The 15,594-nt window shown below is 66.3% G+C and overlaps 2 protein-coding genes across 10 annotated transcripts in view; one reads left to right on the forward strand and one right to left on the reverse strand.

Moving 5' to 3' along the window:
- FKBP15 (FKBP prolyl isomerase family member 15) overlaps positions 1-6,719 on the forward strand; it is a 49,331-nt gene extending 42,612 nt beyond the window's left edge. For all 6 annotated transcript variants that reach the window (XM_068164201.1, XM_068164203.1, XM_068164204.1 and 3 more), the window contains 5 exons: positions 782-892; positions 2,035-2,142; positions 3,262-3,998; positions 4,793-4,883; positions 5,300-6,719. In XM_068164201.1, coding sequence (XP_068020302.1) covers positions 782-892; positions 2,035-2,142; positions 3,262-3,998; positions 4,793-4,883; positions 5,300-5,374 — 1,122 coding nt within the window. In that variant the 3' untranslated portion in view covers positions 5,375-6,719. The remainder of the gene's footprint in view (positions 1-781; positions 893-2,034; positions 2,143-3,261; positions 3,999-4,792; positions 4,884-5,299) is intronic.
- A 6,590-nt stretch (positions 6,720-13,309) lies between these two features.
- LRSAM1 (leucine rich repeat and sterile alpha motif containing 1) overlaps positions 13,310-15,594 on the reverse strand; it is a 48,421-nt gene continuing 46,136 nt past the window's right edge. For 2 of the 4 annotated variants that reach the window (XM_068164080.1, XM_068164079.1), the window contains one exon: positions 13,313-15,179. In XM_068164080.1, coding sequence (XP_068020181.1) covers positions 15,054-15,179 — 126 coding nt within the window. In that variant the 3' untranslated portion in view covers positions 13,313-15,053. Of the gene's footprint in view, positions 15,180-15,594 lie in introns of all 4 variants that reach the window. The other 2 variants (XM_068164081.1, XM_068164082.1) reach the window with 2 other exon arrangements.

Below are 15,594 nucleotides of genomic sequence, written 5' to 3' on the forward strand. Positions count from 1 at the left end.
GCCCTGCTGTGGGTACCTTCAGTGTGGTGCTGTTGGCACCAGCCAAGGCTCCTGCAGCTCCATCAAAGCCCAGCTCAGCTCAAGCTGGCTGCAGCTCAGCTGCCCCCTGGCAGGGAGCCATGAGGGGTGCCTGGGGAGCCTGGGGGAGTGCCTGGGGAGCCATGGGGGTACCTGGGGGGGTGCCAGGGGCTGCCTGGGAGGGTGCCTGGGGAGCCATGGGAGTGACTGGGGAGGTGTGGGGGTGCCTGGGGAGCCTGGGGGAGTGCCTGGGGAGTCATGGGGGTGCCTGGGGAGCCTGGGGGTGCCTGGGGAGCCTGGGGGAGTGACTGGGGAAACATGGGGGGCCTGAGAGGTGCCTGGGGAGGTGCGTGGGGCTGCCTGGGGGAGTGACTGGGGAGCCATGGAGGAGTGACTGGGGAGCCATGGGGGTGCCTGGGGAGCCTGTGGTGGGTGCCTGGGGAGCCAGGGAGAGCCTGGGGGGGTTGCCTGGGGAGCGAGGGGGGTGCCTGGGGAGCCAGTGTGGAGCCTGTGGGGGTGCCTGGGGAGGTGTGGGGGAGTCTGGGGAGCCTGTGGGTTGCCTGGGGAGCCTGTGGGGGGTGCCTGGGGAGCCTGTGGGGGGAGCCAGGGGGTTGCCTGGGGAGCCTGGGGGGGGTGCCTGGGGAGCCAGGGGGTTGCCTGGGGAGCCTGTGGGAGCCTGTGGGGGTGTCTGGGGAGCCATGGGAGTGCCTGGGGGGCCGTGGGGGTGCCTGGGGGGCTGTGGTGACTCTGTGTTTGTTGGCAGTGCACAGCCCTGCAGTCTGAGCTGCTGCTGCTGAGGGCTGGCCCTGAGGAACGCAGGCAGGAGCTGGGCAGGCAGCAGGGTGGATCCTCAGCTGCAGGCTTCACAGAAGAAGTGAGTTTGAGTAGCCAACACTTCTCCTGGCTGAGCTCATCTCTACCTGGAGTGGTTCCTGTCCCTGGGCAGTGCACTCTCACTCAGCTGGGTGGCTGTGTCCCCCCTGCTGGAGGGCAGGGGTCTGGCCAGGCTCAGGTCATCTCTGTCAGGTTCAACAAGGCCAAGTGCCAGGAGCTGCTCAAGGGCCACAGCCACCCTCTGCAGTGCTGCAGGCTGGGGCTCAGAGGCTGGGGGAGGACCTGAGGGTGACTGAAGATGAGCCAGAGGGTGCCCAGGGAGGCAGACAGCATCCTGGCCTGCAGCAGGGGGAGTGTGGCCAGCAGCTCCCCCTCCCTTTGGCACTGCTGAGGCCACTCCTCCAGCACTGGGGGTGGGTTTGGGCCCCTTGCTCCACAAGGGACACTGAGGAGCTGAGGTGTGTCCAGAGAAGGGCAGCAGAGCTGGGGAAGGGCCTGGAGGAACGGCTGAGGGGGCTGGGGGTGTTGGGTCTGGAGAAGGGGAGGCTGAGGGAGACCTCAGTGCTCTCTGCAGCTCCCTGGCAGGAGGCTGGGGCCAGGGGGGGTTGCCTGGCCTCAGCCCCCAGCTGGCCCCTGCCACCCAGAGCTGGCACCACGGTGGTGCTGCAGCCAGGCCCCTGGGGGGCTCTGCACAGCTGTGCCAGCCTCTGGGGGGCTGCTGCCACCAGGCTGAGCTCATCAGGCAGGGGCTGGGGAGGAGCTGCTGAGGGTTGGTCAGTGGGGAGGAGGCTGAGGGAGACCTCAGTGCTCTCCACAGCCCCCTGGCAGGAGGCTGGGGCCAGGGGAGGTTTGTCTCTTCTCACATGCAGCAAGAGAGCACAGCCTGCCCCCCAGGGGAGCTTTAGGTTGGACATCAGGAGGAACTTCCTCACAGAAGAGGCTCTTAGGCCCTGGCCCAGGCTGCCCAGGGGCATGGTGGAGTCACCACCCCTGGAGGTGCTTCCAAGCCCCCTGGGGGTGGCTGGGTTGGATCATTTTGGCTTGGAAGAGACCTTCCAGGTGACCCAGTCCCAACCTCCCACCAGCCCAGCTCCTTCGAGGCCTCATCCAGCCTGGCTGTGAGCAGCCCCAGGGAGGGGGCAGCCCCAGGCTGTTGCAGTGCCTCCTCTCTCCCCCCTGCAGGTGAAGAGGATCATGAATGCTGTCTTCCAGTCCCTGCGGGGTGAGTTTGAGCTGGAGGAGACCTACAGCGGCAGGACAGTGCTGGGGGTGGTGATGAGCACCATCAAGGTACAGCAGTGCCAGCAGGGAGCAGGGGCTGGGGGCAGCTGGAGGAGGGGATGGAGTCCATCAGCAGGAAATGTGCAGATGACAGCAAGCTGGGGCAGGAGTTGATCTGCTGGAGGGTAGAGAGGCTCTGCAGAGGGACCTGGACAGGCTGGACAGATGGGCAGAGGCCAAGGGCAGGAGATTGAACACATCCAAGTGCCAGGTGCTGCACATTGGCCACAACAACCCCAGGCAGTGCTACAGGCTGGGGGCAGAGTGGCTGAGAGCAGCCAGGCAGAGAGGGACCTGGGGGTGCTGGTTGACAGCAGCTGAACATGAGCCTGCAGTGTGCCCAGGGGGCCAAGAAGGCCAAGGGCATCCTGGCCTGCATCAGGAACAGTGTGGCCAGCAGCAGCAGGGAAGTCCTTGTGCCCTGTGCTCAGCACTGCTCAGGCCACACCTTGAGTCCTGTGTCCAGTTCTGGGCTCCTCAGTTCAAGAAGGACATTGAGAGACTTGAAGGTGTCCAGAGAAGGGCAACAAGGCTGGGGAGGGGTCTGGAGCACAGCCCTGTGAGGAGAGGCTGAGGGAGCTGGGGTTGCTTAGCCTGGAGAAGAGGAGGCTCAGGGGAGACCTTCTTGCTCTCTCCAACTCCCTGCAGGGAGGTTGTAGCCAGGTGGGGGTTGGGCTCTTCTCCCAGGCAGCCAAGCACCAGAACAAGAGGCCACAGTCTCAAGCTGTGCCAGGGGAGGTTTAGGCTGGAGGAGAGGAGAAAGTTCTTCCCAGAGAGAGTTGTTGGCCATTGGGATGTGCTGCCCAGGGAGGTGGTGGAGTCCCCATCCCTGGAGGTGTTCAGGAGGAGACTTGCTGGGGTGCTTGGTGCCATGGGTTAGTTGTTTAGGTGGCTTGGATTGGTTGATGGGTTGGACTGGATGATCTGTGAGGTCTCTTCCAACCTGCTCTGTTCTGCTCTGTTCTCTCTGTGGGAGGCCTGGGCTGCCAGCACACATTTACCTTGAGTCTGAAGTGACTGAGGCAGAGCTCTGCTGTGGGTGGCAAAGCAAGCCAGCAGCAGAGGAGCCAGGGCTGTGCTGGTTTGGGTCTGGGCTGTAACCTGCCTGCTCTCTGCTCCACTTCTCAGACTGTGACACTGCAGCTGCTCAGCAGGCAGCAGCAGCAGCCAGCTGGTGGCAGTGAACAGGAGGAATCCGAAGCAGCAAGAGAGGAGGGATCAGCTGGAGCACAGGGTGACCAGGAGGAGCCTGTGCAGCACAGCCCAGCACAGAGAGGAGAGCTCCCAGCTGCCCCTGAGGAGCCAGCTGCAGGCCCCATGGTGCCTGACCAGGACAGCAGCCCTGCTCCTCCCTCTGCCAGGCCCAGAACCCCTGAGGAGGAGCAGGCAGCAGGGAGCAGAGGGGTGGCAGAGGAGGAGCAGCTCCAGGGGAAGTCTCTCTCTTCCACAGCCACATCCTGCCTGGGCCCTGCTGAGCAGCCTGTGCTTGCAGGAGAGCCTCTTCCTGAGGGGGAGGGCAGCTGTGGCCCAGCTGAGCACAGCCAGAGCTGCCCCACTGGGGCTGGACACAGGCCCTCTGCAGCAGCTTTGCAGGCAGAAGCTGCAGACCATTGTGTTCTGGAAGCCAAGCCAGGAGCAGCAGAGGAGGCAGGGCTTCCAGCAAAGCCTGCCAGGGAGCCTGTGGAAGGTTTAGAGCCCCCTCCTCTGAATGGTGAGGGAGAGAGCTGCACAGACCCCTTGGATGGAGCCAGCTCTGAGGAGAAGCCTGCTGCAGTGTCCAGCACAGCACAGCTGAGCTCAGCTATCCCCAGGCAAACCCCAGGAGAGCAGGGCCTGGGCTCCAGCCCCAGCCAGCAAGAGTCCAGGTAAGGTGTGACTGCTGGGGTAGGCACAGCCCCACTGGCAGCCCCAGAGTGGCTCTGCCAGCTCCCCACTGAGCCATGGCCCTCAGCACCACAGCCCCAGGGCTGTGAAACCTCCAGGGCTGGGACTGCAGCACTGCCCTGGGCAGCCTGGGCCATGGCCTGAGAGCCTCTTCTGTGAGGAAGTTCCTCCTGATGTCCAACCTAAAGCTCCCCTGGGGGGCAGGCTGTGCTCCCTTGCTGCATGTGAGAAGAGACAAACCTCCCCTGGCCCCAGCCTCCTGCCAGGGGGCTGTGGAGAGCACTGAGGTCTCCCTCAGGCTCCCCTTCTCCAGACCCAACACCCCCAGCCCCCTCAGCCGTTCCCCCAGGCCCTTCCCCAGCTCTGCTGCCCTTCTCTGGACACACCTCAGCTCCTCAGTGTCCCTTGTGGAGCAAGGGGCCCAAACCCACCCCCAGTGCTGGAGGAGTGGCCTCAGCAGTGCCAAAGGGAGGGGGAGCTGCTGGCCACACTCCCCCTGCTGCAGGCCAGGATGCTGTCTGCCTCCCTGGGCACCCTCTGGCTCATCTTCAGTCACCCATCAGTCATCACCCTCAGGTCCTTCCAGGGCTGCCCAGGGCCCAGCCCAGGGGGGGCTGTGCAGCTTCCCTGGGGGCTGATCCTGCTGGCTGCCAGGTCCCAGCCCTGCTCTCTGCTGCTGCTCAGTCAATGCCTTCGAGCTTTGCCTCAGGGACAAAGCTTCCCTCAGCCTCTGAGCCAGGCTGCCCTCCTCTGCCAACTCTCTGTCTCCTCCCAGCCTCTTCCAGGATGACAACTTCTTTGCAGCAGCATCTCCCAGGCCACCCAAGCCTCCAGCTGCCCCTGAGGAGGAGGATGAGGAGGAAGTGGTAAGTGGTGAGGGCTGGGCTGGCTGAGAGGTTGGCTGTGTCTGGGAGCTGCTTCACCTGCCTGAGGCCTGTCCCATGGCAGTGGGGCAGCCCCTGCCTGCTGCTGGCTCAGCTCAGAGCTCCCCTCTGTGGCAGTCCTGAGGGGCTGGGGGTTGTGGAGGGGGTGTCTGGGCTCAGGTGGTGCTGACAGACTGCTGGCATCATCGGTGAGAGCTGCCAGGTCAAGAGAGGGCTTTGGTGGCTTGGCCCTCCCCTGCCACCCTTAGCACCTCTCATGGAGTGCTGAAGCCTTGTGGGAGAGGCAGCAGAGCCTCAGTGCTGAGGCCTCTGGGTGCCAGCTGGTGGAGATCCCAGGGGCAGGCAGCAGCTGCTGAGGAGCTGTGCCCTGACAGCCTTCCCTCTGGTCTGGCCTGCAGAGCATGAAGGGTCACCCCCCACCGGCCCCACTCTTCGGTGATGATGATGACGATGATCTGGACTGGCTGGGATGAAGGACTGGCTGGGGAGCCTGGGAGCCCTCTCCTCTGGGCACTCCTCTCTGCACCTGGCACTGAGCTGCCTGCATGGGACACTGGTGGACAGGCACAGGCCAGGCTCTGGACTCTGCAGGCAGCAGCTGGCACTCGTGGGCACTCTGCCATGGCTGGGGCTGGGCTGAGGGAGCCAGGCCTGCTGCAGACCTGCTCCTGCTGCCCTGCTCCTGCTGCAGGCCTGCTCCTGCTGCCCTGCTCCTGCTGCCCTGCTCCTGCTGCCTCACTCCCCTGCAGCTGTGCCAGCAGGAGCTTTGGGAAGTGCTTCAGAGCAGCCCTGGCAGGGCCCTGCAGTGGGTAACTACTCCTGCAACACAGCAGACTCAACTCTTGCTGCCTTCCCCACTGAGCACCCCTGGAGTAGTCCTTAGGCCCCAGGGTGGCTCCTGGAGCCTCCACAGCTCCTCTGCACCCTGTGTGAGCACTGCAGGGGGAGCCTGGGCTGAGGGGCCCCGGGGTGGTGTCTCCTGTGAGCCAGCAGCTCAGCACAGGCAGCAGAGGGGCTGGGGCAGCTGAGGTTGGGTGTTGCAGGTGGAGAGCTGCAGCACACAGGCTGCCACTGCCCCTCAGCCAGGCTGTGTCACACCACCACTGCCAGCACAGCTCTGCCACGGGGGCAGGGCTGCTGGAGGAGGCCAGAGCCCCAGCTGGGCTGTGGGGAATGCTCCAGGGTGCAGCCAGGGAGGAGAGGAGCCCCAGGGGAGGGGTTTGGCTGGCAGCAGCAGTGCAGATGTGTGACCTGCTGCTCCCCAGAGCCCCTGGGGGCAGCCAGGGCCCTCTGCTGTGCCTTTTCCTCCTTGCTCCTCTTCCAAGTGGGGTGATCCTAGCACCAGTTTAAACTGGGGGATGGGGGCACAGGAGCTGCCAGCCAGCCACAGCCAGGCCCTGCTGGCAGCCAGGGGTGGGAACTGTGGAGCTGAAGTGGAGCAGGAGGGGAAGGCAGTGAGGACAGAGCCCGGGGCACACCGTGACTGCTGCCCTCAGTGCCACTGACACAGCTGGAAGCCAGCAGCAGGGCTGGGTGCCTTCAGCACAGATGAACCTCCTGCACTCAACAGAAGAGCTTCAAGGAGCTGCACTGCAGTGGAGTTCCTGCAGCAGCCTTTCAGCATTTCCTCTCTCTGGGCTGAATTTGCTTTGGCTCCTCCCCAGGGGGCTTTCCTGGGAGGGAAAACCAAAGCAGTGCTGGGTGTGCATGCTGGGGAGGGGGGCAGGGCCCCCAGTGCAGCAGGTAACTGCCACATACAGCTAAAGCTGGGGGGGAGAGCCCAGAGCCTGGAGGGTGGGAGCCCAGAGCCTGGTGGGAGGGGGGAGCCCAGAGCCTGGTGGGGGTGAGAGCCCAGAGCCTGGGGGGGAGAGCCCAGAGCCTGGGGGGTGAGAGCCCAGAGCCTGGGGGGTGAGAGCCCAGAGCCTGGAGGGTGGGAGCACAGAGCCTGGTGGGGGTGAGAGCCCAGAGCCTGGGGGGTGAGAGCACAGAGCCTGGGGGGGTGAGAGCCTGGAGGCTGAGAGCCCAGAGCTTAGGGGGTGGGAGCCCAGAGCCTGGGGGGTGAGAGCACAGAGCCTGGGGGGTGAGAGCACAGAGCCTGGGGGGTGGGAGCCCAGAGCCTGGGGGTGAGAGCCCGGAGCCTGGGGGGGTGAGAGCCTGGAGGCTGGGAGCCCAGAGCCTGGGGGGGAGAGCCCAGAGCCTGGGGGGTGAGAGCCTGGAGGCTGGGAGCCCAGAGCCTGGGGGGGAGAGCCCAGAGCCTGGGGGTGGGAGCCTGGAGGCTGAGAGCCCAGAGCTTAGGCGGTGGGAGCCCAGAGCCTGGGGGGAGAGAGCCCAGACACTGGGGGGTGAGGGCACAGAGCCTGGGGGGGTGAGAACCCAGAGCCTGGAGGCTGAGAGCCCAGAGCCTGGGGGGGGAGAGCACAGAGCCTGGAGGGTGAAAGCCCAGAGCCTGGAGGGTGAGGGCACAGAGCCTGGAGGGTGAGAGCCCAGAGCCTGGGGGGTGAGAGCCCAGAGCCTGGGGGGTGAGGGCACAGAGCCTGGAGGGTGAGGGCACAGAGCCTGGAGGGTGAGAGCACAGAGCCTGGAGGGTGAGAGCCCAGAGCCTGGGGGGGGAGAGCCCAGAGCCTGGAGGGTGAGAGCCCAGAGCCTGGGGGGTGAGGGCACAGAGCCTGGAGGGTGAGAGCACAGAGCCTGGAGGGTGAGAGCCCAGAGCCTGGGGGGGGAGAGCCCAGAGCCTGGAGGGTGAGAGCCCAGAGCCTGGGGGGTGAGGGCACAGAGCCTGGAGGGTGAGAGCACACAGCCTGGGGGTGGGAGCCCAGCTGCTGCCATGCCACCACCTCTTGCAGGGTGAAGCTCCCTGGGGGTGCCTGGGCAGCCAGGGTGTGTGACCCCTGTGTGTTCTGGGGGTCCCTCTGCTCGTGCTGGTCTCAGTGTAGCTTCCCTGGTGTGCCTTCAGGACCCCCCCTCTATGGCAATGCCCCACTGGAGGTTGTTGCCACTACTAACAAACTTCCACTTCTTGTTTCCCACTCTGGACAAACTTCTGGATGATTAAAGTGCAATTAAACCTCTGGAGTTTGCTGGTGTGGGCTTGGAGAGCCTCCCCCCTGGGGCCAGGCTGGCAGAGCTGGGGCTGTGCAGCCTGGAGAAGGCTCCAGGCAGACCTCAGAGCAGCTTCCCAGGACCTGAAGTGCTCCAGGAGAGCTGGGGAGGGACTTTGGACAAGGGCTGGGAGTGCCAGGCTGAGGAACAGTGGCTTTGAGCTGGGAGAGGAGAGACTGAGAGTGGAGAGGAGGAAGAAATCCTTGAGAGTGAGGCTGGGGAGACTCTGGCACAGGCTGCCCAGGGAGGCTGTGGCTGCCTCCTGCCTGGAGGTGTTCAGGGCCAGGCTGGATGAGGCCTTGAGCAAGCTGGGCTGGGGGGAGGTGTCCCTGCCCAGGGCAGGGGGCTGGAGCTGGATGGTCCTGAAGGTTCCTTCCACCACAAACCCTTCTGTGATTCTCCAGGCACTTGGACCCTTGACTCAATTCTGAGTCAGGTCAGGACGATGTTGCTCTGGAAGCCCTGGGGGCAGTGCTCCTGCTGCTCAGTACCTCCTGGACAAGGAGCAAGGTCCAGCTGGGCCCTGCCTGCAGCTCCTCAGCCCCTTCTCCCTCTCTGGGCTCTGTCTGTCACCCCAGCCCCTGCCCTGCCTGCTGCCAGCACAGGTCCCGGTGCAGAGCTCCTGCCTTGTGTGCCCTGGCACGGGCTGCCCGGGGAGCTGGTGGAGTGCCTGGCCCCGGAGGTGTGCCAGAGAGGTGTGGCCTTGGCAGCTGGGGCCATGGAGAAGGGGCCGGGACGGGAGTGGATGATGCTGGAGGGCTGCTCTTGGCTGAGCTGATCCTGTGCACGGAAACACCACAGGAGCCAGCGCTGTGCCACAGCTGCGTTTAATGGCAGGTGCCTGCGGCCCCTCCCCGGCTGCTGCCGCCCCTCCCCAGCTGCTGCAGCCCCTCCCCGGCTGCTGCGGCCCCTCCCCGGCTGCTGCAGCCCCTCCCCAGCTGCTGCAGCCCCTCCCCAACTGCTGCGGCCTCTCCCCGGCTGCTGCAGCCCCTCCCCAACTGCTGCGGCCTCTCCCCGGCTGCTGCGGCCCCTCCCCAGCTGCTGCGGCCCCTCCCCGGCTGCTGCGGCCCCTCCCCGGCTGCTGCAGCCCCTCCCCAGCTGCTGCAGCCCCTCCCCAGCTGCTGCAGCCCCTCCCCAGCTGCTGCGGCCCCTCCCCAGCTGCTGCAGCCCCTCCCCGGCTGCTGCGGCCCCTCCCCAGCTGCTGCGGCCCCTCCCCAGCTGCTGCGGCCCCTCCCCAACTGCTGCAGCCCCTCCCTAACTGCTGCGGCCCCTCCCCAGCTGCTGCGGCCCCTCCCCAACTGCTGCAGCCCCTCCCTAACTGCTGCGGCCCCTCCCTAACTGCTGCAGCCCCTCCCCAACTGCTGCAGCCCCTCCCCGGCCGCTGCAGCCCCTCCCCAACTGCTGCAGCCCCTCCCCAGCTGCTGCAGCCCCTCCCCAACTGCTGCAGCCCCTCCCTAACTGCTGCGGCCCCTCCCTAACTGCTGCGGCCCCTCCCCAACTGCTGCGGCCCCTCCCCAGCTGCTGCAGCCCCTCCCCAACTGCTGCAGCCCCTCCCCAACTGCTGCGGCCCCTCCCTAACTGCTGCGGCCCCTCCCTAACTGCTGCGGCCCCTCCCCAACTGCTGCGGCCCCTCCCCAACTGCTGCAGCCCCTCCCCGGCTGCTGCAGCCCCTCCCCAACTGCTGCGGCCCCTCCCTAACTGCTGCAGCCCCTCCCCAACTGCTGCGGCCCCTCCCTAACTGCTGCGGCCCCTCCCCAACTGCTGCAGCCCCTCCCCGGCTGCTGCGGCCCCTCCCCAACTGCTGCAGCCCCTCCCCGGCTGCTGCGGCCCCTCCCCAACTGCTGCGGCCCCTCCCCGGCTGCTGCAGCCCCTCCCCGGCTGCTGCGGCCCCTCCCCAACTGCTGCAGCCCCTCCCCAACTGCTGCAGCCCCTCCCCAGCTGCTGCAGCCCCTCGGGGGCTCTTCTCCACACCAAGGCCTTTGCCAGGTGCTTCTGACCAGCTGCCCCCACACAAGAGCTGCGTGGGACCCTCCTGTGCCCTCTCACCTGGCCGGGGGAATGTGCCAGCCCCGGGGGCTGTGTCACCAGGAAGCTGAACGGCCCCGGGCCGGGACTGCTGCCGGCTGCCTCCCGCCGGCTGCCCCCACGCCGGGACTCTGCTGCGTGCCCCCACGCCGGGACTCCTGCCGGCTGCCCCCAGGCCGGTACTGCTGCCGGCTGCCCCCAGGCCGGGACTGCTGCTGCGTGCCCCCACGCCGGGACTCTGCTGTGTGCCCCCACGCCGGGACTCCTGCTCTGTGCCCCCACGCCGGGACTCCTGCTCTGTGCCCCCACGCCGGGACTGCTGCCGGCTGCCTCCTGCCGGCTGCCCCCACTCCGGGACTCCTGCCGGCTGCCCCCACGCCGGGACTCTGCCGTGTGCCCCCACGCCGGGACTCCTGCTGCGTGCCCCCACGCCGGGACTCCTGCTCTGTGCCCCCACACCGGGACTCTGCTCTGTGCCCCCACACCGGGACTCCTGCCGAGCTGCCACCGCGGGGTCCGGCGGTGCCGGGGGCGTTACGGCCGCCAGGAGCGCAGAGCCAGCCCCGGGGGGCTGCAATAAGTTAATCTTCAGAGTCTGAGAGCCTGGGGCTGGCCTGCGGCGGCCAAGCATCTCTCAGCCTGGGCTGAGTCCGGAGCCCTGGACTGGGCACTCTCCCTGCCGGCCGCTCCAGCGCCTCGGTGTCCATGGCCTGGCAAGTCCTTGTCCCACCGCTGGCTCCATCCAGACCTGGCAAGTCCTTGTCCCACCACTGGTGCCATCCAGACCTGGCAAGTCCTTGTCCCACCGCTGGCGCCATCCAGACCTGGCAAGTCCTTGTCCCACCGCTGGCTCCATCCAGGCTGTCCCGGGCAGGGCTGGGGGCTGCGGGGCGGGAGCCCCTCTGCCCCTCCGGATGGACTTACTTGAGGAAGACGAGCAGGAAGAAAGTGGAGACGATGAGGACGAGGATGCCGGCGGCGAAGCCGAGGCGCAGGTTCTCCATGGAGGCCAGGGGGGGCTGCGTGTCCAGCAGCAGCCCCCGGCCCAGCAGCCCCAGCAGGAAGTTCCCCGGAGCTTCGGAGCCGCGGCGGAGGCCGTAGGGGGACACCGTCCCGCCGTAGGGGGACACCATCCCGCTCACGGCGAACACCGGCGCCGGAGCCGCGCACGACAGCTCCACGGCCACCGAGCGCCCCGGGGCTTGGCGGCTGTCCGCGGGGGCGCCGCCGCCTTCCTCCCGCTCCTCCTCCCCTGGCCGGGCCGCCTCGGGCAGCAGTGTCACCATCCTGCAGAAGGGGCAGCTGAGGAAGGCGACGGCGGCGGCGAAGCACAGCAGCTTGCGCAGGCAGCTCCGGCACAGGACGTGGCCGCAGGGCAGCTGCTGGGGGGCTCGGCCGCCCCCGCCGCCCCGAAAGGGCTCGTAGCAGATCCCGCACTCCCCGCCCGCCTCCGGCCCCGGAGCCATGCTGCCGCACACGGGCACGGCCCGCCCGGGGCTGCTTTTGAAGGCCGGGGGTGGGCGACGGCCGTGCCCAGGGAGCCGTGAGGGGCGTGAGGGGAGGCCACCCCCCGCCCTGAACTTCAGTCTGGCCGCAGGGCGCCGGTGTGCGCTGGAGCATCTCGCTCCTCCTCCGCCGCCCCAGCCCGGCGGCCGCTCTTCACTTCCCCCTGCACAGCCACCCTGCTCCCAGTGCTTCCCAAGCACAAGGTGTGCCGGCGGGGAGCTACTGCCGGCAGCAGCTGGAGGAGCCAGCCCGGGTGACCCTCATGAGGCCAAGTGCCATCTGCAGGGCAACCCCCGGGAGCGGCACAGGCTGGGGGTGAAGGGCTGGAGAGCAGCCCTGGGGAGAAGGACTTGGGGGTGCAAAGCTGCACAGGAGCCAGCACCCAGCACTGCCAGTCCAGCCCCAGCCTGTGCTGGGCTGAGCCCCAGCAGTGTGGGCAGCAGGGGCAGGGAGGGGATTCTGCCCCTCTGCTGCGCTCTGCTGAGACCTCCCTGCAGTGCTGGGGCAGCTCTGGAGCCCTCAGCACAGCCAGGGACCTGTTGGGGCAGGGCCAGAGGAGGCCACAGCAGTGCTGGCAGGGCTGGAAGCCCTCTGCTGTGAGGCCAGGCTGAGAGAGTTGGGGTTGTGCAGCCTGGAGGAGAGAAGGCTCCAGGGAGAGCTTCTGGTGGCCTTGCAGTGCTTCAAGGGCTGAGCAGAGAGCTGGGGACAGACTTCTGAGCAGGGCCTGTTGTGACAGGACAGGGGGTGATGATTTAAAAGTGAAGGAGGGAGATTGAGACTGGAGAGAAGGGAGAAATGTTTGACACTGAGGGTGGTGAGAGCCTGGCTTGGGTTGCCCAGAGAGGTGGAGCTGCCCCATCCCTGTCTGGGTGGGACAGGCTGCCGGTCCCCAGGCTCCCAGGTGATGCTCCTGTTGTGATGTTGTGATCCCTGTTGGGATGTTGTGGTGTCCCTGGCCATGGCTGAGCAGGGGTGGGGCTGTGGTGGCCCTGGGGACGAAGGGCAGCCTGGCACTGCAGTGCTTGGGCAGCCTGGCACTTATTTACGGGCAGGCAGGGACCTTGCCCTCGGCTCCTGTCACTCATTACCACCCCCGGCGGGCCCCGAGGGCGATGCCCAGACGCTGCTGGCACACGGAGGGGACAGCTGGCAGCACTGCTGCTGCTGAGCAGGTCTTGGGGCAGCTGGCAGAGCTGGGGTCTCTCCTCCTGCTCCAGCCACACACGTGGGGCTCCCAGCATGGTCCTGGGGGAGCAGGGGGTGTGGGGGGGGGCTCCCTGCAGGGCTGGGACTCCAGAGGAGGGCTGGGACCCACCCTCGTCCCTGCTGCCTCACCGTGCAGACCTCCTCGAGGTCTCTTCCAACCTTGGCTATACTGTGATACTACTGTGAGACTGTGCTTCATCCCCTGGCAGGTCAGCAGCAGCCTCCTTCCTCCCCTCAACCCTGGGCAATGCCCAGCACCTCCACTGCTGGCACCTGGCTGGGTGAGGCCCTCTGAGAGCCTTCTGCCCTCCTCCCTCACCAGGGATCCCCTTGCTGCCCTCCCACCATCACCTGTTCCCAGGTGTCCCCCATTGGCCAGCTCCAGCAAGTGCCAGCAGCAGGTTCACACATCCCCAGGGCTGTCCCCAAAGGGCTCAGTTAGGACCAGAGAGGCTTGGCCCAGCTGCTCTGCTGGGGCATCTCCCCCAGTCCTGCTGGTGCCACCCCACGCTGGGCACCAGCCACCTCCAGGAGGCCACACACCTGCCCTGCAGGGCACTCCACAGGGGCTCAGCACACGAGGTGACCCCAGGGACAGTCTGAGGTCAGCCTGGGCTGGAACAGACACGTCCAAAGGACTCAGATTGTTTTGTTCCCAGCTTGTCATGGGAGAGGAGGAGGTGCTGGGCACATGGTGGCTCTGCCCCTGCTCCACAGCCCCTGGCTTGCCAGCATCCTCCCCCTCCACAAGGAAGGCAGCAAACCACCCCCCCGGAAAGCAGCTGCTCTTTAATAGCTTCCCCTGGGGGCAGGGCTCACCTCTGCAGCTCGGAGCTCAAGGTCAAGAAATGAAAGCTGGGCTGGTGACTTATTAGCTCATGAGGATGGAGACCTGCCCATGCATGGAGCCAGCCCCAGTCCCAGCCCCAGCCCCAGTCCCAGTCTCAGCCCCAGCTCCAGCCCCAGTCCCAGCCCCAGCCCAGCCACTTGCTGCTGGACTTGCACTTTCTGAGGCAGACCTTCCTGCTCCCAAAGTGTGCCTGGAGCCCTCTGGGGTTCTTCTGGCCCAAGCAGGTCCCTCGAGTCCTGGAGCTGGGGCCCTTGCAGCCTCTCCCCTACAACAGCAGCACCAAGAGAAGTGTGGCCAGCAGGGCTGGGGAGGTTCTGCTGCCCCTCTGCTCTGAGACCACAGCTGCAATCCTGTGTCCAGTTCTGGGCTCCAGAGAGACAGAGACCTGCTGGAGAGAGTCCAAGGGAGAGCCAGGAGGATGCTTAGGGGCCTTGAGCATCTCCCCTGTGAAGAGAGACTGAGAGCCCTGGGGCTGTTGAGTCTGGAGAAGGCTCAGAGGGATCTGATCAATGTCTATCAATAGCTGAGGGGTGGGGGGGGCAAGCTCTTGTGGGTGGTGCACAGGAATTAGCCAAGGACCAATGGAGACAAACTGAGACAGAGAAGGTTTCAGCTCAACAGGAGGAGAAGCTTCTTTGGTGTGAGGGTGCTGGAGCCCTGGAGCAGGCTGCTCAGAGAGGCTGTGGAGTCTCCTCTGGAGACTTTCAAGCCCCACCTGGATGCTCTCCTGTGCAGTCTGCCCTGGGTGAGCTGCTCTGGCAGGGGGGTTGGACTCAATGAGCTCTGGAGGTCCCTTCCAGCCTCTGCTGTTCTGTGAGGCTGTGACATTGTCATCAGGAGTCAGGGAGCTCCTTGCTCCACCCTGGCACCTACTGCCCATGGCTGCAGCCCCAGACATGCTCCCATGGGTGGCCAGAGCAGGAGCCCCAGGACCTTTGGCCTGGCAGGGGTGCAAGGCATTGGCAGCACCCCAGAGCACTGCACAGCCCTGGCTGAGAGCCCCCCCAGGAGATTCTCCCAGCTGGGGCTATGCAGGAGCATGGCAGTGCCCTGCCCCCAGAGAGGGAGCTGCAAGGCTGCAGTGGCTTCAGAGGTGGCACCAAGTGAGTCCCTGCTGGGTAAGGCCATTTCTGAAGGCAAATACATCACCCAGAGAGGAGGGGGCACAGGGGTACCCAGTGCCAGCACCCAGTGCCAGCACCCAGTGCCACCCCCCAGTGCTCCCAGGCAAGGGGCTGCTGGGCGGGCAGGCAGCAGGAGGGGACGCAGGGGAGGAAGGAACCCGAGGCAGAGGCTGAGAAGCCATCAGAGGCCAGGGAGGCTGCTGAGACCCCCGGGTGCAGCTGTGCACGGGGAGGGCAGTGCTGGGCATGCTCTGCAGGTGTCTTTAATGCTGACAGGGAGCAGAAGAGGGAGGTGGCCCCGGAAGGGGTGGTGGGGGTGCTGCCGGTGGCCCGGGCTCCTGCCTAGCCGCTGGGGAAGATGCGGATGCGCTGCGTCACCTCCTGGCGGCACAGGGGACAGGTCTGCAGCCGCTGGCAGCACCTCTGGCAGCAGCAGACGTGGCCACAGGGCAGGAAAACCATCTGGGTCTGGGGGAAGAGAGAGAGGAGAGGACACAGAGAGTGCTGCTGTCCTGTAACACTCATCCCAGCACTGCCGGACTCCAGCACAGCAGGAGATGATGGGGCTGGAGGAGATGGGGCTGGAGGAGATGGGGCTGGAGGAGATGGGGATGGAGGTGATGGGGCTGGAGGAGGAGATGGGAATGGAGGAGATGAGGATGGAGGAGGAGATGAGGATGGAGGAGGAGATGAGGATGGAGGAGGAGACGAGGATGGAGGAGGTGATGAGGATGGAGGAGGTGATGGGGCTGGAGGAAGAGATGAGGATGGAGGAGATGAGGATGGAGGAGATGAGGATGGAGGAGATGAGGATGGAGGAGATGAGGATGGAGGAGATGAGGATGGAAGTGATGGGGCTGGAGGTGATGGGGATGGAGGAGAT

The sequence above is a fragment of the Melanerpes formicivorus genome, unplaced genomic scaffold, assembly GCF_026170545.1.
Source record: "Melanerpes formicivorus ecotype bairdi unplaced genomic scaffold, bMelFor1.0.p_v2 SCAF_77, whole genome shotgun sequence".
Taxonomy (NCBI): domain Eukaryota; kingdom Metazoa; phylum Chordata; class Aves; order Piciformes; family Picidae; genus Melanerpes; species Melanerpes formicivorus.